At 44.4% G+C, this 27,868-nt stretch overlaps 2 protein-coding genes across 8 annotated transcripts; both read right to left on the bottom strand.

The window, feature by feature from the left end:
- Positions 1-1,495: 1,495 nt before the first annotated feature.
- On the bottom strand, positions 1,496-13,907 carry heg1 (heart development protein with EGF-like domains 1). 4 transcript variants are annotated; one of them, XM_042077834.1, is made up of 14 exons: positions 12,927-13,907; positions 9,676-9,709; positions 7,814-9,645; positions 7,408-7,521; positions 6,828-6,950; positions 6,533-6,615; positions 6,322-6,374; positions 5,997-6,172; positions 4,703-4,837; positions 4,407-4,449; positions 4,264-4,301; positions 3,902-3,989; positions 3,586-3,763; positions 1,496-2,818 (listed from the first exon to the last, which is right to left on the bottom strand). In XM_042077834.1, the coding sequence occupies exons 1-14, from the start codon at positions 13,222-13,224 to the stop codon at positions 2,675-2,677; spliced, it is 3,339 nt and encodes a 1,112-aa protein (XP_041933768.1). In that variant the 5' UTR covers positions 13,225-13,907; the 3' UTR covers positions 1,496-2,674. The 4 variants fall into 4 exon arrangements, with proteins under 4 accessions (XP_041933768.1, XP_041933767.1, XP_041933769.1 ...); XM_042077833.1 differs by having other exon boundaries at positions 7,814-9,393; positions 9,424-9,709; positions 12,927-13,905; XM_042077835.1 differs by having other exon boundaries at positions 7,814-9,389; positions 9,420-9,709; positions 12,927-13,905.
- On the bottom strand, positions 11,955-27,840 carry slc12a8 (solute carrier family 12 member 8). Of its 4 annotated transcripts, none has more exons than XM_042077836.1 (14): positions 27,649-27,840; positions 26,929-27,085; positions 26,640-26,786; positions 26,060-26,251; positions 25,540-25,771; positions 20,899-21,012; positions 19,967-20,054; positions 19,594-19,681; positions 18,311-18,457; positions 16,518-17,142; positions 16,232-16,329; positions 16,018-16,135; positions 15,485-15,545; positions 11,955-14,151 (listed from the first exon to the last, which is right to left on the bottom strand). In XM_042077836.1, exons 2-14 carry the CDS (start codon positions 27,073-27,075, stop codon positions 13,980-13,982), a joined length of 2,229 nt encoding a protein of 742 aa, XP_041933770.1. In that variant the 5' UTR covers positions 27,076-27,085; positions 27,649-27,840; the 3' UTR covers positions 11,955-13,979. The 4 variants fall into 4 exon arrangements, with proteins under 4 accessions (XP_041933770.1, XP_041933773.1, XP_041933772.1 ...); XM_042077839.1 differs by lacking the exon at positions 27,649-27,840 and adding an exon at positions 27,536-27,554; XM_042077838.1 differs by lacking the exon at positions 27,649-27,840 and adding an exon at positions 27,303-27,358.
- Positions 27,841-27,868: the final 28 nt, after the last annotated feature.

The following is a 27,868-nucleotide window of genomic DNA, read 5'->3' on the forward strand; positions in this document are numbered from 1 at the left end:
GTATTCAAAATCTATTGGTAATCCATGTTATTCTCAAAATAAAAACAATCAGGAAAAATCCAACTTTGAAGGAAAGCACAGATAAAGTACATTTTTAAATTATATATCTCATTGCATTTTCAACGCAAGACATTGTATTTTCTCACAGATGTCCTTCATGAATTGAGCAATGTTGACATGTTATGACACAAGCCAACCTGCTGACTGTCCAATACCCAGATTCACGGCTGTCCCAAAGCTGAAAGAATTGGCAGTGATGAAGAGCCCTTACAGTATGATCAAAAGATCAGAGGTAGATTTTGTGAAATAAATGTTGCAGTAAGAGCTATGCAGCACAGAGGGAGCAGAGGAGTATTTGCACAATGCCTATTGTGGTCACTCTCTTCTGTCTCTGTAGTGAAGAGGTGAAGGGGCTTCTAGTCGACTTCTTGTTCTTCAGGTGACACCTCAGGGAGGACACCGTGGCACAGCTGCAGGGGCCAACATCACAACAAGACGACAATAAGAGAAAGTAGACAATTCGAATAATAATAATAATAATAATAAAAACCTGCCTTTGCTCCACCTGTGAATTCCAAGTGGTTGTTGTGTTTGTGTTTTAAGTGTTGTTGTTCACATAACTGAATTCTGGAACAACATGCATCAAAATATCAATAGCGATCATCACACTTAATACAGTACACTTGATACTGTACACTTGATGTCTTTGAGATGGCACCATTTGGGAGTAGAAGACATTGAGCCATACCACCGTTGTCAAGTTGCACTCAATGAGGTAAAGCTGAACCACACTTAAAATCTCCTGCATCATAGCAAAAAAAGCAAAGAAAACATCGAAAAGATTGCTTAGTAGAAGAGTAGCCATGAACATCACAAGAGACACTAGCAAGGCCTTCAGTGGTTGCTTGAGCATTTCTGCTCCATCTTGCTGGCAAAAGAGACAGGAGGCATAAAAGATGTAGGCAACTAGGCCGAGGATACACACCATAAGTATATATACTCTTTTGGACTCTGCATTTATCCCAATTCGTAAATTAGTGAAACACTCAGCACAGTGAGGTGAAGCACACAACAGCGACGCTCGAGGTGCCTTGCTCAAGGGCACTTCAGCCGTTCCTACTGGTCGGGGTTCGAATCGGCAACCCTACGTTTACAATTCTGAAGCGCTAACCAGTAGGCCACGGCTGCCACTTACTTCCATTGCTACTCCCACTATCTGCAGCGTTCTCAAACATTCAGGCTTCCTTCAGCTTACCGTCCCTTTAACTAGTCTAAGCGATTTGAATAAGTGATTGTGTTCCTCTGCCATAACTTTTATGGAAACCAGGTCAGTCAGTATCAGTACAATATGCCAATGGCTTAGGAAATACACAAACAAACAAAGTATATCCAAGCTCACATATATGACATTAATTGGGAGGATGTGATACTGCCACAAAAGCACACCACCAATAGGTTGCAAACATACATTTAAGAAGTTGATAAAAACAGTCGAAACAATTTATGTTTTATTCTTTAAATATACATGTCTGACTAAAACGCCAGAGTAATCCACAGCACACAAACAAAAGGACAATGGATTCCTCAGACAAAATAACAGGCTTCTGTGGGTACAAATATAGTACATCTGATCAACATGTCCTTACTACACACACACAAACATACACACACACACACACATGCACATAGAAGTAGATGTGTGTGGACGAGGGGTCTCAACACAGGTCCTCTAGCCCAGGCTCTGGGAACTCTCTACAAACTGACATGGTGACAAACTATGCTCTTACTTTCTGAAGAGGCTTCTTGTTCATCTAAGATTTTCTAGTAAACCTAGATCATTTATTTATATAATAAATCAACCAATAGTCCCTCAGCAGCCCTCCAGATGACAAACTGATCATTTAAATACTAATATTTTTAGTGTTCATGACAAAACTTTGGCTGTCCAGTCCGTCTCCCATTCAAATGAGATCTTAATGACTATGGGATCATGGCACTGATGATTGTGTTCTCAGCCTATTCTTGTGAAATCCAAACTCCTCATGATCAACAAACAAACGCACATTTCCACAGTATGCAATGGAAGACCTAATACAAATGTTAGGGCTATTTTTCATTGCTCAACACATCACTGCTACATACATTTTCTTCCAAATAAACACACGGATATGTGCACGTACACATACACAAGCACACAAGCGTGTGCACATACACAAACACACACAATTGCACAACAACAACGTTTCACATTCCTTAACACTATTATAAATACCTTTTAGATTTATGGCTTCAGAGATACACTACAGCTTTTGGGAAAGTCCTTAGTGTAAACCTGGATTTACTAATACTGAATAGTTGTTTGCAAAAAACAGGTTCGGCTTGTTAACTTGTCACATTATTTTCACATTCTTTTGATGGTCACCTTGAGATTTTAAACTTAGGCACGTCCAACATCCTCTCTTTCCACAGGCAAATAATAATAATAATAATAATAATAATAATAATAACTCCTCCATTATCTACATTTCCAGCCTGTAATGCTTCACATTGCCTGGTGAGCAGTGGTCAATTTAAAACCCAAGTCCTGTTCTGCCCGAGTTTCATTCGAGGGAAGACGCGTGTCCTCTGATTGAGCACCCCCTCCGCCTCCTGCCACCCTGCGCTGGGAGCTCAGTCAGAAGTAGTCCCGGCGGCGCGAGTCATCGCATATGAAGGAGGGGTTCCACTGAGCAGGGTAGATGCAGGAGTGGCGCGAGCCAGGCAGTCCAGAGAAAGGGTAGAGGCCGTTCCGCTCCAGGTCCGAGTTACGTAAGGCCGGCTGCAAAACAAACAATAACACAGAAAGAGAACCATGAACTCCCTCCCATGAACTCTTATGGATGGAAATCTATAAATCGCAAAGCAGGGTGTGTCACCACACAAGATGTCATATGTGGGGATCAGGTGGATGTGTGGGAAACTATACATGAGAGGGACACTTTGGGACAGTTGGATTTCAGAGGGTAAAATACTGGCCAACTAGTCTTAATAATAACGGTGCTCTAGCACTGCGTGGTGAAAATGAATTTCCTCACAAATGGTTGACTGATACAGCTAGCGATTTCCACCATACCCTACAACTATTTTCATTTTCAATGTCCTTAGTGCTTTCTTCATGGGGAAGATCACATGAGCACAATGTGACATGATCTACATTTTTATATTCTAACATCTGACAAACAAGAAAATGTACAAATGAATAAATCTATTTTAAATTATAAAACAAATTAAGAAAATGTACCAATTAATAAATCTATGATATATCTTGGTAAAAACCTATCCAGTGTCGACACAGTTTGAGAGCAGAATATACCCCTCAAATTGTCATTATTTTGAAGCCTAACTTAACAAACTTTTGTGTTTATGTGAAATTTGAATGTTTTTATTCATTCAAATTATTCTGTGGTTAATGACTTCCTTTTCGGTGATGTGGCTATCTCAAAACACATTTACACCGGTATTTGGTTTAAAGAGACTTGCAATTAAGAGGGACAATTATGTATTCTTAAAGACAGCCATTAGGTGGTGGTGTGGCGCTATACGTACAGAGTAATAGATGTCGGTCATCTGCAGGAGATTCTTGGTGCTGCCATTCTCCTGCATCTCTATGGTTTCTCTGCCCCACTCCGTAGAGACGCGGTTACTCTTGGGGAAGTCAGCGTATGGAGACATCTGTAAGTCTCCACTTTTGAAAATTATTTTGTTGATGTCATTTTTGTCCTTCCTGGAAAGGAAATGCACAAACAAATTGATGAACAATAATGCATTGATGAAGAATGGCAGTCAAAGACATTTTCTATTGAGTTTGTATGTTACTAATGAATGTGGTCAAACGAACACACATACGTAACACAATTCTTACTTGCAGCAAGTCACTATGAGAGCAATGGTCAGAATCAGGAGAAGACCTCCAACGGCTGGCGACACTACTATGGCGATCAGCTTGTAGACTAAATGTACACAGGCACACGCACAGATACACACACAAGCAGAGAGAAACGCAAACACATACAGGACGTTAGACTGATGCAGTCTGAACCACTGTTGAGTGGCTATTTCCTTAAAGATTTCAGATGTATCCTACACAAATTGGTTTGTTAACACTTTCTAGGCTAAACAGTGGCAAGTCTTTCATCATTATAATTGGTGAGGACTACTGGGAGTGTGTACAGTATGTCTTTGGCATTATGTAAGGTATTTAGGAATGGGAATATAAGTACTTACAATTTGTGCAGTTGAATCCTCCAAAACCAAATGTGCAACTACAATAAACAAAACAATAATGTTTATTTGCGAATGATAATGACCAACACACAAATGTAGCCTAGTTAGCTCTATATGTACAGCGCAATGCAAAATATACTCACTTGACACAGACGCCATTTTTCAGTTGATAGCCATCACCACAAGCTTGAATGTAAAACAGTACAAAAGTAATATTACAAATCACTCCAATTCAGCATATCCAGTCACATGCACTGTGTACTCATTGCCAATACATAAACTTCATATTTGAACTTCAATTTGCACAAATCCTCCACGGATCTGCAGACTGTTAACTCAACTTGACTTTTTTCAGAAAAAAAATATATAAAACACTGTGTGGCAGTCCTTGTAAGCATTCACTGTTTATGGAATCAGACAGATGGAGGCCAACCCTTACCTAGACAAGTCTTGTCCTGATCGTGGTGTTTGTAGTAGCCCTCCCGGCACTCGCAGTACGGGGTGCCACTGTCGTCCCTGCAGACGGAGCGGTCAGGGTCACACTCATGGCTCTGCTCTTTGCACAGGCTCTCCACTGCAGGACAGACAAGACAGAGACAGGACATGTTCAGGAGCTCTGCTGCTCAGGACACACACACACACCAACCTGTTAGGAGCCCTGCTCAGGACACACACACACTAACCTGTCAGGAGCCCTGCTCAGGACACACACACACCACCCTGTTAGGAGCCCTGCTCAGGACACACACACACCAACCTGTTAGGAGCCCTGCTCAGGACACACACACACACCAACCTGTTAGGAGCCCTGCTCAGGACACACACACACACACGCACACACACCTGTTAGGAGCCCTGCTCAGGACACACACACACACACACACACACCAACCTGTCAGGAGCCCTGCTCAGGACACACACACACACACACCAACCTGTCAGGAGCCCTGCTCAGGACACACACACACCACCCTGTTAGGAGCCCTGCTCAGGACACACACACACCAACCTGTCAGGAGCCCTGCTCAGGACACACACACACACACACACACCACCCTGTTAGGAGCCCTGCTCAGGACACACACACACACACACGCACACACACCTGTTAGGAGCCCTGCTCAGGATACACACACACACACACACACACACACACACACACACACACACCACCCTGTTAGGAGCCCTGCTCAGGACACACACACACCACCCTGTTAGGAGCCCTGCTCAGGACACACCTACAGTACTGACCAATTTCACCAAAAATAATATACAATTCTGTGCGTGCTGAACGTACTGAAAGTTCATATCCTATCAATTGAAACAGTAAGTGGTAAACACAAGCAGAACTATAATACTGGAATAAAAAGGTATTATTTTCCATGCGTTGACCATATGTTAGTTAACAATAAAGTTATAGTAGCAACTGGAACCTGCTCTGAGTTCTGCTCTAGTAGTCCACATCTCTTCTCAGCGTCCATACAGGCTGTTATGCTTACTTAACCAACCCACTTCATATTTGGCAGACACCCCATCCCCGCTGAAAACTTAACAGCACTACCCCACACAAAGAGCATATGGAACATTCAACTGAGCCCTCACAAGAGTCTTATCTGATGATAAGCAGAGTCTAATACTCTAGACAACAGAGTGGAAAAACACAGAGCGGGGGAGGATGGTTGAGAGAGGGAGGAAGAGGTGGGAGGAGAGGAGTGGAGGTGGCAGACGAGTACCGTGATAGGAGAGCTTGTACTCGTGCACACGGCAGTGCGCTGGGTTGCGGCTGCAGTTCCTCAGGGCCACCTGGATGCTGTTGTAGACGACGGTTCTATTCACGTCGGCCAAGATGGAAAACATGTTCACAGCCCTGATGCTCCACTCCTCACTGCCATTTCGGAGGGTTCTATTACTGTGACAAAAACAGACATTATCTTTAAAACTTCTAATGGCATAGATACAGAATATATATGATTGTGTCAGTGTGTGTGTGTGTGTGTGCGTGTGTGTGTGTGCGTGTGTGTGTGTGTGTGTGTGTGTGTTAAAGAAAACACCACTCACCGATAACAAGAGGACCGAATGTAACCCCGTAGAATGGAGAGGGAAGCGTTCAGCTGGAACACAAACACAACAAGGTCACATCTCACTCTCCTCCACTGTGGCTTGCCAGCACCCACACTTAATGCACCTCCAATGACACAAGCCAGAGAAACTGGGAGAGGAGTTATAAGGCGCCCCCCCCCCCCCCCTCCAAAGAGGTGACAGTTCTTACCAGATGTTTTATCTCTCCTTCGATTTCATGCAGCGAGTTGGAATGTGTGCTGTTGACACTGAAGAAGCCCAGGAAGGCCTTCACTGTGAATCAGAAGCGATCATGAGGACTCGGTTTAACATTCTGTTTGATTCCATGGAACAGTATGGCTTTTTGAGGGATCTAGTTGGGCCTAAACACTTTCACTCCAGTGTATTTTTTTGAATCACCTCAACTGACTAACTGACTTTGTTATATATGTGTGCATGTGTATGTGTTTGTGTGTGTGTGTGTGTAAGTGTGTGTTTCAGCTCACCCTTGGTGCACTCCCTGCCGTTCTCCAGGTCGGAGCCGAGGGGGCACTCGCAGCTGAAGGAGCCGTTGGTGTTGACACACGTGGAGCCGGGAGGGCAGGGGTTAGTCTCACACTCATTCACATCTGGAGGAGGAAGAGAGGAGAGTTACTGACACGCCGCCACACTCTCAACACCCAACAGGTCATCAGTCAAACCCTTGACATTGCTACACAATGATGTCTGATGGTGAGTTCTTATGCAACTTCTGGAGATACTTTGAATACCTCTTGAGCTTGGTAAATATGTGCTTAAAAGGTGATTAAGGAATTTCAAAATCAGTCTAAATTCATTCTTTTATTTTTGCTACAAGTAAATCCAAAGCGAAAAAGCAGATAAAACATGGGACCCACTATGTCAATTAAGGTTTTTTCAGTATTATTTGAACACTAACAACACTTCTATGAAGTAATACATTGAAACAACTGTTTACAACATGACCATTAAAACTGTTATATTTCACAACTGAATGAAAAAGTACTGCTGTCCAAAGCTGGGAGGTTTGAGAGGTTTATTTGGAGATTGGGAGTGTGTGCAACTCACCCTTTGTGCATGTGGGTCCTGTCCATGCTGGGAGGCAGACGCAGCTGTCCGTGTTCCCAGCGAGTCTCACACACGTTCCCCCGTTGGCACAAAACTGTGAGCCACATGGAAGCCCTGGGAAGGAGAACAGGATATAAGCCCCAGAGCTCCACACGGCCTCTCAGTTACTCAACACAGAACCTAGCGAAGAATTAATACTGACTGTAAAGGTGTCAATAGTTATAACACCTAATAACACACATAATTAATGTGTTAAGACAATGTGGTAAGTGCTTGTTCAACAGTCTACCCATGTTATAAAAATACATTGTTCACACTCCGTGTGTTTCTGCTGACAGCGGAGGGAACACGCCCTGGGCCCCGAGAGCAGCATAACTGCATAATGTGGAATTTCTGGCGGGCAGACCTGGAACAGGCGTAGCAGACGTGACGGCCATCTGCGTGGTGGTGGCCTCAGGCTGGACGGTGGTGCGGCCCGGCGTGTGGCCGGCCGTGGTGGCCTCGGGGGCCCTGGTGGGGGCGCTCTTGCTGTAGGAGGCGGTGGTGGGCCTGCGCTGGGCCGTGGTGTTGCCCGGAGTGGCCGTGCTGGTCTCCAGGTGCAGCGTGGTCACGTCTGTGGACAGAACCCCCGTCTCTGTGTGCTCCCCGCCGGTCGGGCTGTGGGTGTGGGGACCCCCGGTCCTGGAGTCAGGCTGCCGAGCCGGGGTGAAGGGGGTGCTCTGAGGCGGACCCTGCGTGGTGTCCGTGGTGACGATGGTGGTGCGCGGGGTGTGGGTCTCCGCCGTGGAGCTGGGCTCCAGCTGGCGGGTGGTGAGGGGGGTGGGGGAGGTGGAGGTGGCTGGAGCGGAGGCGCTGGTGCTGGGGGCTTCAGTGGGCACCCCCTGGGTGTCCCTCTCTCCTGCTCCGTCCCGCTCCGTTTGATGTGGACTCTGGGTGGCTGGCTCTGAAGCCGTGGAGGGCAGCGCTTCGCTAGGCTCCGTGGGGCCCTGCGTCTCGGGGGTGAAGGGCTTGTAGTGCGAGTCGTCCCGAGCGGTGGGGCCTCCCCTGACCCTGGGAGAAGTAGTGGTCAGGCCCAGGACGTGAGTCGTCCCCTCCTCGGTGAGTGGCTGGACGCCATCCGTGTCCTCGCGTCTCCCCGTGCTAATGGAGCCGGTAGAGGGCTCAGTGGACAGCTCGCCGTCATGGACACGCGTAACCGTCCTCTCAACGCCGTCCGGCTGGGACATATCGGTGTGGCTGCTCTCTGAGGACAAGAACGGGGACGTGGACGCCCCGACGCCCCCCTGCCACTCGGTGTGGGACGTCCCGCTGCTGTAGGTGCGGCTGTCACGGTCAGTCACGTCTGTCCCCTGCCCTCTGTTGTTGACCACGGTAAGCGGTGGTGTGGAGCTGAAGATTACACCAGTCTCGGATGTCTGCTCAAAACCCTGCTGAGTAATGTTGTTCTGGCTGGTCTGAGACTGCGTCCATGTGGACAGATTGGGCCCTTCAGTCTCGGAGGACTCCCCAGTCTCAGTGCTGTTGGTGGTGTGCTGGGAGTCTGAGGTAGCAGCCGTCAGATCAAACCCATGAGATGTGGTGCTGTCGCCCTTACCGGTCACCCTGCCATGGAAGGTTGCCCCAGTGCTGTCCCCCCAGGCCTTAGAACTGGCGTCTGATGAACTGGAGTCCTCTGAGGTGTACGTGGAGGTGCTGTTGGAGGTGATGGACAGCAGGGTGCGCTCTCCCACCCGGCTCATGGTGGAGGAGACATACGTGCTGTCGGTCTGCGAGGGGGCGTCCAGATCACTGGTCGATGGCCAGCTCACACTTGGGGTGTCTCGAATGGTCCGAGCGTCCAGGAAGGAGTGGCCACCCTGGGAGAAGCTGGGAAGCAGACGAGTGAAGTCTGTACGCTCTCGCTCTGTGCTGCTGTCCGAAGTCCAAGCGGTGCGGGAGTTTGAAGACTCTGTGTCGTGGTCAGTAGTTCTGTGGTCTTCAGATGATGTTTCTGTAGTTCTGTGGTCTTCAGATGATGTTTCTGTAGTTCTGTGGTCTTCAGATGACGTTGCTGTAGTTGTAGTTGTGTGGTCTTCAGATGACGTTGCTGTAGTCGTGTGGTCTTCAGATGACGTTGCTGTAGTTGTAGTCGTGTGGTCTTCAGATGACGTTGCTGTAGTTGTGTGGTCTTCAGATGACATTGCTGAAGTTGTGTGGTCTTCCGATGACCTTGCTGAAGTTGTGTGGTCTTCCGATGACCTTGCTGAAGTTGTGTGGTCTTCTGATGACCTTGCTGTAGAGATATAGGTCTTCTGCTCTGTGGCTAAAAGACAGGGGAATATTACAGGTTAGAAATGTTTCATTATCCATCCAATTTTATCTTTAAAATTCAGTATATAGGTCACTATTTTGACAAACATTCTTTTTAAATTATGCTCAATTGCTTTGGTTACTGGTAGACTTTACTATCCAATATACATGCCTGTTATGTGCACACTAGCCCACAAGAGTGTGCTTGGCACCATACAGATTTACCAGACATCAGAGACGGCGAGAGAAGATGTTTTCAGAAGTGGCTGCGGATGCAATGATTTTGGGTGGAGAACAATTGGCAGCCCAGCCTGTCTAAGCTAACAAAAGCCTGGGCCCTAAAAATGGAGGTGACTTGGCCCTTTGGGGATTGCAGTTTCCTTCCTAAAGCTGACCTAGCAGAAGCCCACGTTACAATAATGTCACTGCCTCCAGTTCATACACAAAAAATAATGTCATGATAAGGCACACTAGAACAATAATTAGAGTTGCCGTTTTTTATGAACTTACAAAAGAGAACTTCCTTAGGGAACAATGGTGAATATATGTGAATATGTGAAAGCAAAGTTTGGTCAATCACATGGGGATTATTGCAGTGATCCCCACACACATAGTACATAAATAAAGTATACAGTTAAGCAGATTAATAGTTATAAATGGCAAATTTAAAACATGTTGTCTCAGTTTTCCTTCATTTCCTTTGGATAGCATTGAAATACTGACCCAAAAACATTAACATTTACAAGCTATTTAGTTTCATTATTTACAGTTTCCCCAAAAGACCTTTATTAAGTCTTCCACAAATTCACTGAAGCTCCAATATGAAAGGTTCACATTCTTGAGCAGAAAAACGAACATTGTTTGTTTGGTGTTTTGGGTGTGTCAGGGAGTGACAGCAGTTTATAGCTAAATGCCCTCAGCTTGGACTTGGGAAAAGCAGAAGATGTCATGAAAACATCTCACAGCCTGGCATTCAGTACACAGCCAAACAGTCATTGGGAGGAGTGTGAGAGAAGGACAATGAATTTACCACCATAACCAAATGCAGAAGGACTGCAGGCGGGCATTGGTTTGCCACAGCTTCGCATAGTAAATCAACTTTCTGGATCATTCCCTGAGAACTGTACAGCAAAGTTCTTGTTTTTTTTTTCATATTGTGTTTTTTTATTTTTTTTTATCTGGTATAAAATAGGGTTGTGTGAAACTCAGCTCTTCAGCTCTTCAGCTCTCTGTCTGGCTATGCCTCGCAATAATAAAGCTGTCCAAGTGTGAAAGATAGAAGCGAGGCCATGACATCAGGATGCCCTTGAAAATGTGGAATTATTACCAATAGCACCGCTATGCAAAACAATTGTATGAGTCACAGAATCCTTTTAAGTCCCCAGAGTGACCGCTTAGACATAACTGAGCCAAATCCGGTTATTAAATGGAGGCCTATGACGAGGGGTTGCCTTTTCATTCAGTCTCCAGGATTGCACATCTGTACTGTGAATAGATAACTACACAATTTGTGTTCATTAGAAATCAGGGCTGGAAGAGGAGCTTTCTAATTATATCTTATCAGCTTGACTTAATGGATCAAATAGTTTAAATATTTCAGTTGTCGGTCATACTATTTATAATAAAAACTCTAAAAAACAGTTAATATAAAATGTCCATGTCTATTCATCCACACCGAGTGGCACACTTATTAATTGAGGCAGTGACCTGAAAACCCTTCTGATCCTGGGCTACAACAGATTTAGAAGTCAATCTTTGATAAAAGCTTCATCATTTAACTAAACTGGGCTGTATGTATGGGATACGCTTCATCATTTAACGAAACTGGGCTGTATGTATGGGATACGCTTCATCATTTAACTGAACTAGCTTCATCATATAACTAAACTGGGCTGTATGGGATAAGCTTTATCATTTAAGTAAACTGGGCTGTATGGGATCCGCTTCATCATATAACTAAACTGGGCTGTATGTATGGGATACGCTTCATCATTTAACTAAACTGGGCTGTATGGGATACGCGCAGCACGTCCCACATGAACATGTTGAGGGCTCTGGCTAGTGCATGATGATATTTCCCAAAAGTGGAATATTTGAGTTGGAATGAAGTCATTGGTGTAACCTTCTCATTCTAGCAGTGTAAGACAGACCCAATATTTGTTTAGGATGTCATCCGTTTATTTCCTAGGAATTATTCTCAATGGTGTGGACAGAAAGACATATACATCCTGGGGAAAAAAAACATAATGGTAGGCTACTTTTACTCCCCAATTTTTTTAATGCATCTGTTCACAAACATGACATTTGTATTCTATTCCATTAGTTATGTACAAAGTTATAAAGATAACAGTTCATTTAGACAACCCAGTAACAACAGGGAAGGCACTGTAGTGAATCTTAAGACATTCTGTCTGATACAAACAAACAAAATGTGCAGTGTACAGTAGGATTAAGTCATAACAAAATACAAAAAAGTTGGAAACGCATTTCATTAGTTTATGAAAGTCCATTTCATTAGTTTTTGAATGTTAGGTTATACATATTTACGCTTTGTAAGTTAGAATTCATATTAGGAATATGATTGTATATATTGCATATATATTGTAATTGCATTGCAATTCTTAAAAAATAAATACATTAAGTGGAACAGGTGACTCAAGTTTAAGACGGGAAATTTCCTCCACTCAAACCATAATACCCCTAACCCACCTACTCTCCCTTAGGGTTGTCGGTTTGTTATGTTTATCACTTTCGTTGTAAATTGGCCTACAGGGAAAAGACTGTGGTTGAACAAAAACTTTCCATGTAGGCTACATCTAACAGGTGGATGGAGTTAGTAGGCCTATGCCAAGTGAAACACCTGATGGGGGACTCCCAAAAGCAACTAATGTTATAATTGCATTACATTTTTTGTTACAATTGTTACATGGCTTCCATTGTTCTACTCTTTCCCCTTTAGATCAACTGGTGGCAAACTGCTGTGTAGGATACAATCAATTCAATTAATTAATTTTAGATAATTTGTAGAGGGATGTTTAATGAATTTAGACCGCATCGATTTTCAACAATAGCGCTCATACAAGTCTAAACAAATATGTTCTCAAGCCAGCATCAGACTACAGAATACCGCATCAAGTTATGAAACCTGTCCTTGCGGACAGCATGGCTTTCGGCCCTTGCGCGAAGTGGCTGTGTTGGACAAATGCTGAGAAATGAATGATCCCGCTTACCCGATTTAATTTCGGTGTATAACTCCTCCGAAAAGCTCCGGTGAACATCTGTAATTCCAACCAAAGAGTCCCCAAAGTCTGTAGAAGTCCCCTTAGTATACTCAGTCATGGAAGTAGTCAACTCCTTTGGCAGAGCAGTTTCAGATAAATCAGTATAAGGTACTAAAAAATAACCTCGGGACATCAGTGTGGAGTCCGTAGCCGTTCTCGGCGTCAAGGTTCCATCGAGAGATTTTAAAAGAGTGAAAAGTACTACAAGTACGACCTGGTCTGTGATTCTCAAAGTACACGTTTCCATTATAACGACGACCGTGAGACGGCGGACTGCAAACTAATAAGCAAAACGGCAAAGTGTCAAGGTCCACCATCGGAAACGGAGTTATCTGTCAATTTCTGATCGTGAAAGTCTCATAGGACAACAGGAGCCATTTAGCGGTATAGCGGGATTTATTTCAATGCACGCTTCCAGGGGCTGATTCAGAAGCCCGTATCACATCCGAAACAGCAAACTCCTCCCCCAGACAGACGATAGCGGTTTCCACCCAATTCCGCTTTGAGCTACTTTCCTCAGGCCTTGAGAGCAGTTATTGGTGAGGTCTAATCTAGTTGAATTGCATTGTGTATAATAATGAACTTGTAAACAACTTAGTTATTTACTGGATTGCACTTGTCTTAGTCTTTTGTGAAAATAAACTCGGGTTGCCATTGATGGGGGGAACTGGGAAAGCCAATAGCCAGACTGTCATATGACCTTTTGTCCAGACAAAATAAACACAGCATCATGAGTAGGTAGTCTACACATTTGATGCAAGCTGCAGGCCTACAAGCAGCAGTTCAACAGTTGGCTCAGTTTTTTTGTGTGACAGGTAGGCTAGGCCTAATCCAAACAGGAAAGTTCCATACAATTAGCCTAGACCAATTCACATTGATCATTTAAAATTACAAAACTAGAGGGCTCAAATTCTGACACTGACCCATACACAGATCATGAAAGAACTGTAACAAAACCTGTGATATGATTCCACCCGTCTCAAGTGTGAGGTTGGGGCAAAATCACTTCAGCTGAGAGCGGCCTATGCTATCAGAGCTTGTGATGAAGGAGGAGTGGTGGTAGCGTCCACGGGAGGCAAAGTCGGCATTTTCTTCTGTCAGCTGCCGGGTTTCCATGCCAATGGTTGACAAAGAAGGTGTCACAACAATCTGGTCCTGAGGGCTCTGTCCTCTCCTGAAAGAGAAGCCAAGGTGGCCAGAAATCGGTCACAACACACAGGCTCAAAACATCACTCCCAGGGAGGGAGACTTACCATATCTCATTGTGACTGGGATCATGTTCATTTGAGTTCCTTTGGTCTTACCAAACCTACAAGAACCTAAAGAACTTAAGGGTCTGGACCAGATTGGGCCTACATCCAGATTAGTGTCGCTGTCAGCTGTTATCAGGGAGAACCTTTCTAAGGATTTAAAGGCATAGTCTGAATCTGGCAAAAGGTTGTTGATATATACAGTACAGGCCAAAAGTTTGGACACACCTTCTCATTTCAATGCGTTTTCTTTATTTTCATGACTATTTACATTGTAGATTCTCACTGGCATCAAAACTATGAATGAACGCAAAGTTATTTGACCCACAGATGAATATTTGTCAAGTTATGGCTCGCTGAATATGGTATTAAAAAAATAGCAACTTTGAAGAAACTAGAATATAAGACATGTTTTCAGTTATTTCACACTTTTTTGTTAAGTACATAATTCCACATGTGTTCATAAATAGTTTTGATGAATCTACAATGTAAATAGTCATGAAAATAAAGGAAACACATTGAATGAGAAGGTGTGTCCAAACTTTTGGCCTGTACTGTAGATCAACAGACAATCACATTACACACCTCTCTTCCCTACTCCCAAAGCAACCTGTTGATTGGCTGGAATCTAATGTTTGCTTCCCATTTACAGAGCCAGGGCATTGTAAGCTTACAGACCTTTTTGAGCAGATAGACACCAAGAGGGCCATAAGGGGGCAAATTGGCACAAACAGATTGGAATCACAGACTGTACCTACAATATATTATTTGTGCATATGTAATTTACACCATCATATCTATGTGAGTGCTTGAGGGTTTTTTGTTGACACATGATCGTGTATTACCCTTCATTAAATCCCTTTCAATATTCAGGTTCATATCAGACATGGATTTAAAAATATTACTGTTCTTTTTTTGTATTTAGTATGTATATTAAGCAAACAGTGTAAACGTAGGGTCTTAATTAATGTGCTTCTCAGTTGCCCCAGGGTTTTACTACCTCATAATAGCTAAGGAAACACTGGCAACATTTAATACTGCCTCTGCATATATTTTAAAACCACAAAGTTTGACAGACAGACAAAGCAAAAGTTAAAGTGGAATGCTAGTTCTGCTTCAATTTGCAGTTGAATGTTATAGACGGGAAATGGCTTAATGAGGCAAAGCAAAAAATAAAGCCATTAATCTACCAGGAGACAGTTTAAGAGTTTCCTGAAATCCATGAGCCAGAGCAACAGCACCAGTTTAGTGGCTTACCTCCCTATGTTCCTCAGGGATAATCTGATCCATCTGAAAAAACTGAACTGCGCAGCAGCACCTGGGACCAAAAAAGGAAATTATACAGATAAACTGCCATTATGTCGTTTTCATTACTTTCTCATACTTTAGAGCATTATGACTTTCCCCTCTAGTCATGTATTTATGAATGAAAGCAACATTGACTCATTTAAGACCTTACACCTGTGTGCTAAGAGACTGCAGTAGCATAAGACCTAGATCTTCCCCACTGCTAGTCAATAGTCAGAAGGGGACTGCCTGGCATTGTGGAGGGATTACGTATCACAGAGCTGGAAAGCCCACTCAACAGCTGCAATACAGGTACAACTGAGGCACTCACTAAAACATTTGAGGTTCTCAGTCATCATCCTGTGATGTGACCATGTGACCATGTCACCTTGACTTTGAGGTTTAAAAATGCAGAAAACAAATACAGATGTGTAAAGAAATCTGAAAGGAAAATACAATGTATCCAGAAGGCATAGGTCTAGCCCACACATTTTATAACCTACCTGTTGGCAAACCCGGGCTTGTTTTTCCAATGTAGAGGTAGAGTATAAGAGCAACTAAAATATTCACCAGGGCATATATCCACTGAATTACAAACATGATCAGAATAGAACAAAATGCCTGTAGAGAATCAAAGACAATTTATTAAGGTATATTATGAGTTGGTCAAATATATGGTTGAGTAATTTGCAATACCACAACCTAGAACCTACTTACTCCTATTAATGCAACCCAGGGGTTGCAAAGTTTTGCGTAACAAGAGTTTGGCATTGGTCTAATCTCTGGTTCCTCCAGCTTTGGTTTGGTCTCAGCATCTGTTAGGAGAACAAACATGAAGTAGATCAGAAATTACTAGTTTACATTCATATATTTTTGTGATAACTCTATAACATACTGAAAAAGGTATCAAAATGCTGCATTTAAACATGTAAAAGTCTTTGCAGGCTCAGTATACAGAAATTAAGACACTGCACAATTCCTGTTTCCTAGCTACTATTGTTACCAGTATTTCCATATTGTTCTCCAGGTGAGGAGTCTGTATGCGTTTCCCCCAGGTTATGTGGTTTCCCATGAATACTGTTATTATTTTGCAACTGGGTGGCATCATTTTCAGGCAGAACTTTCTCTGCCATTGGATCGCTCTCCTCTTTGTCCTTGAGGGCAGAGGCGGTGCTGTCCAGGCCCAGCCCGAAACTGTCCATCAACGTTTCCTTGGCAGGCACCTTTGCCCTCTTGCCCCTGGCCCTGGGACCTGGCGCGGATGATCTCTCGCCTTCGGCTGGCGTGCCGCTGGGCAGTGGAAATATCTGGTCCATGTCCTTGGTGAACTCCAGCAGCGTACCGTTGCTTGCCTTCGTGATGGAGCAGTCGCTTCCATAGCTGGAGTGGGTGGTTGCCATGAGTGGCTTCCTCTTGCTGTGTTGCTCGGTCAGAGGCCTTGTCCTCTTGACCTGGAGGTTGTAGCTCATGGCCATACTGAAAAAGGCGTAGTCAATGATGCTGTAGGTCAACATGAAGTTGATGGTGACGATAGGGGCCAGGGTGTTGACCTGGCCTATGAAGATGAAGGCCATCGAGAGCAGGCTGGTAAAACAGATGGCTGCTACTGGAGTCTTGTTGGCCCCTTTCTGTAAGTTACACGGGAAACACATATTCACACAGTCTGGAATACATGACCATTAGTTTGATTTATTTACGTAACAGTTTTGTGATGTGAATGGTAAAAATGGAGAAATCACAAAGCTATTAGTGATATTGTATAATGGATTATGTAATTAAATGAGAATGGATAATGAGTGTATTGCGTAATGTGTGTTTCAGGGGAAAGGGGGGAAAAAGCTGAAATCTTCAATCATTTCTGCCTATCAGTGTTCTGCAAATCTATGGGTAAGCCTCCAATTCAAACAGTCCCAAAACCTTCCTCCTGAACTCTGACAGAAAAAATATCACCTAAGGGCATTTTGTTCCTCAAGGCGTGCAACACAAGGGCCTTTCCAAGTCCCCGAGAGCCAGACTGAGGTTGTCTAACTACGGCCCGACAGGCTCACATTGCTGGCACTCTGGAGCTGGACTGCTCTCCAACCTGGGCTGGCCCTGTCTCCGCTTCCTGCATTTGTTCTTGGGCTTTGATACGGGCGAGATGTCTAGGGCCTCGCTGCGGCGCTCCAAGAGGGGGGTCAGACAGTGCTCAGGGCAAAGGAAAGGGCGTGTTGCTTTTTGAAAAAAGGCACAATTGTGTTCCACTCCGTTCCCTCACGTCTGTCGAGTGCACTCTGCCACTATAATTAGGAGCCTCTCGCTTTTTTTGTGGTCCGTCCCTCTAACAGAAGCACCAGGAGCTGAGGGAGCTCTAATTAAGCCAGCAGAGAAAACACTTCATTAAAACCATATTAGCCTAGAGGGCAATGCGAGAGGCCACACGGTTGGGCAGTTCTCAATGAATCAGTATGCTCAGGTCTGGGCTGAGGTGACGTTCTCAACAAAAATTAAGATTTCAAATGTCCCCCCTTAACAACGCTACCACAATCACTGTTTTATAAACTATTGAGGTCATTTAATTTATCCCTGTATGTTCTCCTGGGAATATGAGAAGAGCTATACGCAACAGTTGAGATCTCTCTGTTCAACGTATTGATCACACCACGAGTGCTGAATTGTTCCTGGCTTATCACTTGGACTGGAGCTGGAACTGACGGGAAATTAGGCTTAGGTTTTTACTTTTCCTTGTCTGATAACTGATGAAAATAGGATTTTCGACTTTCTACACATGTTCACTGTGGCCAAAGTTTCACACACCCCATGTCCGAAAATGCCCAGGGCTGTAATGACTTTCTCCTGAGCGATGCACTGGAGTATCCTGGGTGCCCCGTACAGGCCGCCCATGCATGAGGCCAGGGAGGAGACGTAGAGGCCCAGCAGAAACAGGAAGCCCACCAAGGAGACCTGGGAAAAAACAAACAGAGAGGGGAAGAGAGTGCAGTGGGCTACACCCAACTCAGTTCCGCTCAGCCCTTTGCAGAAAAAAAGTTATATTGTGTTGAAAATAAATCAAGCAAAAGAATGTCTGATATAACAATGTCACACTATCTCTGCTTACGGTTACGAAATATGCTACCTTTCTAATTCAAATCTGACTTAAACTTGAATATATTAAGTTAAATAGTTTAAACAGTACTGCAATACAACACACTTTTAAAAGCACAAAAATGCACAAACAGAAAAACATGCATTTTTCTCGCTGAGGAGCACAATTCCTGAGGTCTCGCCGACTGACCATGCCCTCTCAGCTCATAACTCGGAGCGAAACCACACCACCGAGGGACAGCTGTGGGCAGCCCCGACCCAGGCTGCTGGCCTCCTGAGGGGGGTCACGCCCCAGCTGGGCTCCAGGCTCATCTGACACATTCACACCAGCTGTACAAATGGGGTCCACGCAGCATGCATGCCTTGGACATTAACTCTCCAGGGGCTTGGTCCACTGAGTATATATGAATGAGGATAATGCAGGGAGAGGGGCTGAAAGTATGGATCTGTTTGGCCTGTGCATGCACAAAACTTTCTCCTGAGGTTTTCAGTCCAAAGGAGCATTCCTTCAGCTATCCTTCCAATTATTCCAAACAACTCCCCCAATCTCCACCCCATCCCAAAAAAGCTAAAGACTCCTAAATATATTGTATTACCTACTTCATACACAAATATAAAACAAAGCATAGGTTTTCAAATACATCCCTTTACAATTAAAAGGAGAGGGGGAAATGTGTTTGAATAAACAACCACATTCCCACAGCAAGGGAGAAGGCCACAGCTATGCTTTAGTTGAGGCAAGAGAAACTGGATCTGTCCACATGTGTCATGATTCATTATCTGCTGCTAGGACTCCACATTACGGGGGCTGTTACTGTACAACAGGTGTGGGTGAAACCGTGGCGAACCGTTGGTGAAACCTGAAGAGCTGCGTTTCAGATACCCAGCAGGACAAGCACAAGCACATCCCACACAAAACACGCCAGCTGCTCTGGGGAGAGTGGGAGATGTGCCGATTGGGAAATGTATGGGTTTGAGTTTGCACCGAGCTGTACCTTTTCAGCGATCAAGAAATCATTGTGCAGGGCCTCTCTGGTGCAGATGGCTCCCAGCAAGAACACGAAGACGAGATACAGGAACCACCTGGTGATTCACACAAGGCAAGATTAAAAAGAGCCCTCTATTAATAGACAGTCACAAAACAAAAACACACACAATTAGCAAGCTGACATCTGGGCTGATCATATATTTATATATTCAGAATGATATACAATAGCCTGAATAGTGTCTAAAACTGCTTGGATTCCCTTGACTGGATAACATTCATGGCTTGGACAGGACTGTGATTTTTATCCATGATCGCAAGAAGAACTGCAGATGGCCCCTGCTGGCTCTCCTCCACCCCCGGCCCATGAAAGAGACACTCACGAGGTGCAGACGGCCGCCAGCGTTCCCACGGGGATGTTCTGCTCGGGACGCTGGAGATCGGAGCTCATGTTAAAGCCCGCCATCACACCTACACATCAGAGACAGACACAGACACAGACACAGACACAGACACAGACACAGACAGAGGGGATAGGCGTTACTGTCCAAACACATCCCGGCCCAAAAACAGAGCACCTTTCACGGCCCCGACGGCAGACACACGCCTCCCTGTTCCAGGGTGGTGAAAACTTCACAGTGACCTTTATCATAACTATTTGTTGGATGTATGTTCCTTCATTTCCACCGAGCAAAATTATTCTCTAATTAATGCATATGTACAGTATGAATATGGTACAATAGTTCCTCCGACATGTTTAAGGAAGACATCTTGAATGTGAAAACACAACTTGAAAGGGACGAGGCAATGAAAAGAGAGGAAGCAGGGAACTTCAGCTTTCTTCCTGCGCTGAATGACTGGGCTGAGGAAAGCACTGGCCGCTCTCCCCTCATAACGCCATGGTAACAGAGTAATGGCCCTCTGGTGACGGAGCACCACTTCAGTGAGTTATCTGCCAAGACATGCGGAGGGGCTGGGAGAGGTTCCCACAACAATCATGTCCAGTCACTCAGCACAAAAGAGACAACAATACATTAAAAAAAGCTTTGCTGTTAGAGGACCAAAGATAGCACACAGATTAATTGTACCAATTGGCTATTGTATATCTTGGATATGTACAAATTTGAATCATCATTGAGTTATGAAACAGTTCAACAAAGCTAAAGCAGTACTTTCTGATGCTCATAAATGACTACTTTAAATATGTTATTGTAGAAATTGTTTATGCTGTTTTGTTTTTGCTCTTTGGCAACATTGTACCTAGTCATGGTAATAAAGCAACATTAAATTGAATATGAAAAAGTTCATGTGTCACCTGTGGCTGCTGGGAAAAACACCCCAAACACACTGAAGAAGGTCTCTCCATTGGTATAGTCTGGCAGCAGATTTCTGTGCAGCAGTTTTGCGGAGTACCCAACAAACCCATGCTCTGTGAAGTCAGTCAAAAGTAACATCCTCAATCAACTATACATATGCAGGACAATGACTGGACAATAAAATTCATAAACTCACCATTCAACTCAAACAACATGATGCACACATTGATGCTTGTGGCAAGCTTTTATTTTTATTCTACTCATCATAATCCACGTGCAGTTCTGAAAATAATTTTTTTACACTGTAGTGTATATAGATTATAATACCATGATTGATGATCGGAGTTCTCACAGCTTCATGAGGAATTCACAAAACCTCAAAACCCGATGAGCCAACTTCTTCTGAAGCAAACACACCCTCTTCTCTACAATGCAGTTTGGCAGTGTACGTGCTAAATACTTTATTAGATGTGAAAATGCTCTGAGAACCAAGGGGATAACAAATCATCTCACCTCATAGGGCAGATACGAGGATCAGAATGAAATGAAATGAAAGGCTTCCTTGGCTCCTGATGGGCCCGGAGATTTAATGAAAACCAGTGGTGTGGTGCTGCTCTTGGTAGTGAAATAGTAAAGTTTGATTGTAAATGAAAGCTAGGGGGCATAGATATGGCATGGAACATGGTGGCCCAGACTCCCCCCTGGCTGCTGACTGGCCCTCCTCCAGACCCCTCCGTGGTCCGGGCTCTGGGTGTCTGCTTCGGCCCGGCACGGCCCCTTACATAAGCGTCCAGGGGGGATATGGGCCCCCGCCAAGATGCGTGCAAACCAAGGGCCGTGCCTGACACTCGGGCGGGTTCGCCAAGTTCAATAGTGCGGCCCTGCAGCTCTGATGGAGGGAGGGAGGGCGGGCTGCGTCTGCTGCTGCGGCGGCGGCTGCACAGAGCTCTGGGCGTGTTCACAGGCAAACAAAACAAGCCTCGAAACAGGCGCCGAACGACCATTTACACAAACAGCAGTGGGAGATATCACCGCAGTGCTGGGATGGGTGTGAGGACAATGCTGATTTGTTAGTGAGGTCCCTATGGTGACATGGAAAAGATGCTGTAGCTCTGTACTAGCGGTGAAGTAAATGATACGACATGATGTCATGAAGGAAAAGAATAACCCATGAACAAAATCCAACACAGCTTGGAGACTTGCAGACTTAAAAATGTCTACTCTCCATAGGAGAGAGTAAAATATAGGTCTGGTCTGGGTTTTTATGGTTCACTCCAACACAATGGCTTTCCACTGGATGCGCTGAGCGAAAGCTCTGGCTAGCAGAGACAAAGCATTAATTCAGAAAAGAGTCAAATCTGGGCCCGCCTGTGCTCGAGCATGAACCATTTCCCTCTTGGTTATCTTGTGATGGGAAAGAATGTGTTCTCTCAGATTAATGACATGTTTATCCAAAAGGAAGTCGCCACCCTTTTCAGAAGCCCGGCCTGTTCCTACCCTTGCAAGTCACGGCGCTCAGAGAGACGCTGCTTGCTCCAGGCCCGTGATTGTGGCTGAGGATCAAGGCCTGCCTACTCAATGCACTGCCAAAGGAAAGGCAAATTAGGCTCCCACAGCACTGGCGTATCCCAAGCCATGCCTCTCTATCAGTCATCAGAAATACAGATGAGGATATTCCACATGAAATCAAATACACACACTCTCAATCATTAGAACAATATTGTCATGATTCTCTTGAATGTAAGGATTATATAGTTGGACACCGAATACACATGTCTGATCTATCTAGACTGAGATTATTTTTATGGAATTGATCATATTACATTTTAAAAATGACAGAATTATGACCATCATTTTAAAGATCTCATTGAGTAAAAACTCAAGTGATTACAAACCAGAGCTTTTAAATCTGGTGGCATGCCAAATAAAGTGAGGGTACAAAGAGAAAGATGTTTTTAGACACAGTTTAAAGTCTCATGATGGCCTGCTGCTCCTAGTCAACTGTGTGCCCCCTCCCTGACTGCGCTGACGGGCCTTCTCCCATCTGTGGCCCAAACCTTTATGTAATGGACACAGAGGAGTGAGTCGGGAGGGCTTGTGTCATGGAGACAGTCTTTTGTGACATGAGTTCAAGCCCTCTATTTATAGGAGGAGTTCAGATCAGAGGACTTGGACCAGGAAGTGGTGATGTGGAGGCTTCAAGAGGAGCGCTCCAATCAGCTTCCTGCCTTTTTCTTTTGTCACAGTCCAAATATGTGGGTGAGCCCGGTTAACACCCTAAACCCAAAACCATGAACACATGAGAGCTTCCTGTCCAATTGGAGGGAGTTGGAGCAGCGTGTGTTTACGTTGTACCAGTGTGGGTCAGTACACAGTCAAAATCATATATGGTGTTCCATATGTGTGTGCACAATGCACAGGAGCCTGACAGAATACGGTCAAATGAGGCTGCCCTCCCCTGAGAGGATCATAACCACTTTGAGGTCGGCTGCAGTATTTACAAAGGGAAGGGAATTAAAAACCAGCCCCTTTCAAAATAAATGGAGGACAGTTTGGATAGGAGGCTTCTGTACCTCATAAACAATAGAATTCTACTTTCTATTAACTTACGCTTAGACATTTCTTCACATTCATTAGATCTCAGGGGGAACTGCTTTGCCTTTGGGTTTAGACACCAAAACCACAGGAAGCCTTTGTCACCATGAATCACTGGTTACACATCTCCGTGAGGTGAGATGGGGAAGCACAATCACATTATGAAGTGAAGTGGGCTATGGTTTATATGGTTTGCAAAACAGATGAACCGAGAAACAACTCCTTCGAGCACTCTAACCACATTTACATAGTTGAGATTTAGAAAATGGGTGTTTCACCGTGGTGATTTGACAGCAATTCACATCTTTCAACACTGAATTTCAATGAGTTAGGCCATCGCCAACTCTGTTTGACCCTCTATCTATATTTGCTTATGACACCATAAGCTGAACTTACAGCCAATCATAACTATAATGTTTCATCCTTGTTATATTTTTTATCCTTCATCCTTGTCAGATGAAGATTGACTGAAGACAGCCAATGGCTTTCCAGTGCCATCCACATCATTTTCACACCATTCAAAGTCCTTGGAAGCTCTCACTGTTTTCAATAAGTTCCAGGACACCCACACAGTCCCACCCCCTGCCTTCACACACAGAGGGAGAGAAAGAAGATGGCTTTAACATCAACATGATATTGGTAGTCACACACAGTTCCTCCGGCCAACCACCTGGCCTTTCGGCCACGATTACCAGCGTTATCAGACTGTAAACACATCTGCCGCGGCAGCTCTGCTTCTCCTGCCACTGGCAGGTAACCTGCCCACGTGGCGCTCTGCCCGTGGCCCGAGCGAGTGGCTCGCAGGCCGGCCGCCAGCAGTGAGCTCACTCCCAGCACAACCAGGCCTAATTGGAAAAACCTGGAGCAAGCGTCCCACCGCCTCCATTCCCCCAGCCTGCGGAGTGCAGTGTGGGCCAGGCCCTGCTCCTGAAGGAGGGGCGGTGGGGTGGGGGTGGGTGGGTGTTGGTGGAGGGGTGACAGGAGACGTGCTGGGGTAAGATTTCACACACTGCAGCACCACCACCACTACCACCCTGGCCACCCCACTCCCACTCCACACGGCTACTGCTGTGGGCTGGGCTGAGCCTCCCTCTCCCTCTCCCTCCCTCCCTTTCTCTCTCTCGCCACAGGGAGGAACTGCCCTCATGGAAGGGTCTGCACAGAACCCTGGACAGGAAGCTGATAATCAGGAGAACAGGAAGTGCTGGAATCGACTTCCTGAAGGCACGAGTGCGGGGAGTACATACTGGCCCTGTCTGAAACATTCAGCCCCTTCCTTAAGCACAAAAGGCTTCAGAGTAAACAGAGTACGGGGGCTTTGGGCGCCCCTCACGTCTCATATACTTCCCCTCTACCCAAGCCAGAACAATGCTACAGACTCCACTCTCATTCTTTCGCTATTTGTCCTCCACTCCCTCATGAGGAAACTTAAACTATTAAATAACCTACCAGCACTGTAAATGCCACATAGCTTCAACCACATGGCTATAACAATGGATTTGGTTTTCATTTGGGTGACATATACAACAGCTGACTTGATTTGACCTGAACTGGAAAGATTCAAAATCATCAAGGGACCCATACTTTTGCCTCAACAAATAAAAAATAAAAAACTAATAAATGACATGGACTAGGTAGGTCAGGAAGGCACTATCATGTAAGTCACATAAAAAAATACAAAGTGAAAGTAAAGAATAAGGCCCACAGGCTGCTCTCTAGTGGACAGACTGAAGGGACATGGAATGGAAAAAAAACTGCTCTGACAGAGCCGTAAATAGGCTATATAGGGCTCTGTGCCCGGTGATACTACAGAGACACCTACTGGTCAACAAGGACCAAAAGTTAGGACGTAAATCTAAAATGACTACATCCATGGAAGCCATGTAAAGATCCACTGATTTCACTTCACAAACTTCATGTTTTATACATTCACGTGTTTAAATCATGACACATATGGAAAAAGGTAGCACTTGCTGGAAAACTACAGAACAAAAAAGATCAATTAATTCTGTCAAAGACTTCATGCACACAAGATTATTACCAACCTGGATCCAGGTGGGAGAAAGTTCCAATAACAAAGTCCAGAGTGGACACGGCGAGTATTCCCAGCAGCACCAGCTGCAGGCGGACTATCCACTTGACCCCTGCGAGGTTGATGCCGAGCAGACCCAGCAGCACGGCCACGGAGATCCCACGCACCACCCACACGCTCTGCAGGGCCAGGACCTCGGCAATGGACTCAGAAAAGCCTGTGATGTACATAGCTCCAGCGACACACTACAAGGCCATAACACACAATGCACGGAGAGTCTCAAAAGGTCAATGACTGGTATTCAGATAAGAATGATCTGAAATGTCTAACCATGTGTCAATATGTGATATCTTTTTTAACATACATGTATATAACATTAAATTCTTTAATTGTAAAATATACAACATATGACTCAATTGTACTTAGATGGGGGATGGAATGGAATAACCCTATAATTCTGTCCACTATGTTGAGTGCGCATACTGACCATGGCAGTGTGGTTAACAACAGACTCTGATTTTTGACTCACTCACCTGCCCAAACACGTAGAGAAGTCCAACGGTTCCTCCAACTCGGCGTCCCAGTACTGTGGAGATCATGGAGTAGACTCCCCCACCGCCCACTCTGCAACGTTCACACACCCCAATCCCTGACATCACCGTCACCAGGGCCACCAGCACCACCAAAGACACCAGCAGCATGCCGAGCAATACACCAGCGTTGCCCTGGCAACAAGACGGACATCAAAGTAAAGGTTTACCTTATTGTCTCAAATACAATAAAAACATCTTGGATCAAAGAGCGGTTCAAACAAGACAGTACATGAAAAGAAAACTACACATTTCATAGTAGAAAGAAATAGGCTAGTGACCAGTTGTTACAAGATTATCAGTCTCACAGCCTCTCCAAGGTTTTTCTGTTTGTTTTTATCAATGACAGATGAGTTGAAGGCACAGTTTTAAACTTTAAATATTTCAGTTGTTGAAATGTTGAAAGATTTAAAGTACATACAGGAGGAAGTTTCTTTTTGTTTTTTCATATGTAGTACAGCTCACTAAAGAGAGACCAGCAGTGTGTACAATGTCTACCCTGCAGGCACAAGTGCAAACTTACCACCAGCCATCCTGTTCTGAGGAAGAGAACAACACCAAATATGTTGATCATGCAGGTGGTGAAAACACCATCCCATGTCCCGAAGAGGATGGGCTCCCAGACAAACAGTTTCACTTTCCACCATGGCTGTGTAGGACTCTGTGAAACCTGGATAGAGACAAGATTGAAAATGCCTGTTTCCCATACTGCTTTAAGAATTAATAAGCAAATAAAAAATGTAGAATGTGTCTCTCAGTCTGTTCCAAACAGACACTGCAAGATGAAACAAAATAAATAAAATGATAAAGACCTGGGCATTTTCATGAAAAAGCTCCTGGACATGATAAGAGCTTCTGGAGTCACTCTTGCCATCCCATGAATTCAGGAGGTCATTATTGTCTTCCGCAGAGGACCTGGTTAAGGTCCATGAGAAAGATGGGTCTTCCATGGACAGCATTTTAGAACTCCTAAATGTCATACACATGATTTAAATGCAAAAAGTTATCCATGCCAACCGTTTAGAAACACTGTGTTACTGCTATTCATTAAACAGCTAGTTAAGCAGTCAAATAACAATCAAGTCATGTGACTATCAGTTGAGTTAATATTTTATAATGGGGAAAACCTGTTTACCAGGTTCACCATATGCCTCATCTCAGTTAGCCTACATGCTACATTCATCACCTTTTCCGTTTTCAGAATGGTAAAAACATCTTCACACCTGTGTTGTTCATTGACACTCTATTCCAGGTGCATGACCATATGTTAATGGGACCTAGCCTACATAGTCACGTGATACGGATGCATATCGGGATGTCTATGAAATTCGAAAATGTGACAATTTCTGACACGAACATAATTTACACTCAAAACTGTAAACGACTAACTGTAAAACTTTCAGGCAGAAATGAACTTACAGGACAAATGCAGTAGTCCACGTTCTCCCCTAAATTCCTTGAATTTCCCCTAGGGACCAATAAAGTATCTATCTATCTATCTATCTAAATGAATGCTTAGGCTCTTTGCTTACTTCAAGTTAGTGAGAGATGAGTGCCATCCTCTTCTGACGTCTCATTTGCACTTCTTTTCCAGGTAAGAAAATTCCACAAAATTGAAATAGTCTAGTTTAATTCAATGTATAAACTTTCTTCTTGAATAATCAAATTAAACTCTTCTTTCTAAATAATCAGCGACATTGCGCTGAATAGCACCACGCTGGTGGGTTATCTCGTAGGTTATTAAAAAATTAT

This window comes from Alosa sapidissima, chromosome 2 (assembly GCF_018492685.1).
Source record: "Alosa sapidissima isolate fAloSap1 chromosome 2, fAloSap1.pri, whole genome shotgun sequence".
Classification (NCBI taxonomy): Eukaryota; Metazoa; Chordata; class Actinopteri; order Clupeiformes; family Clupeidae; genus Alosa; species Alosa sapidissima.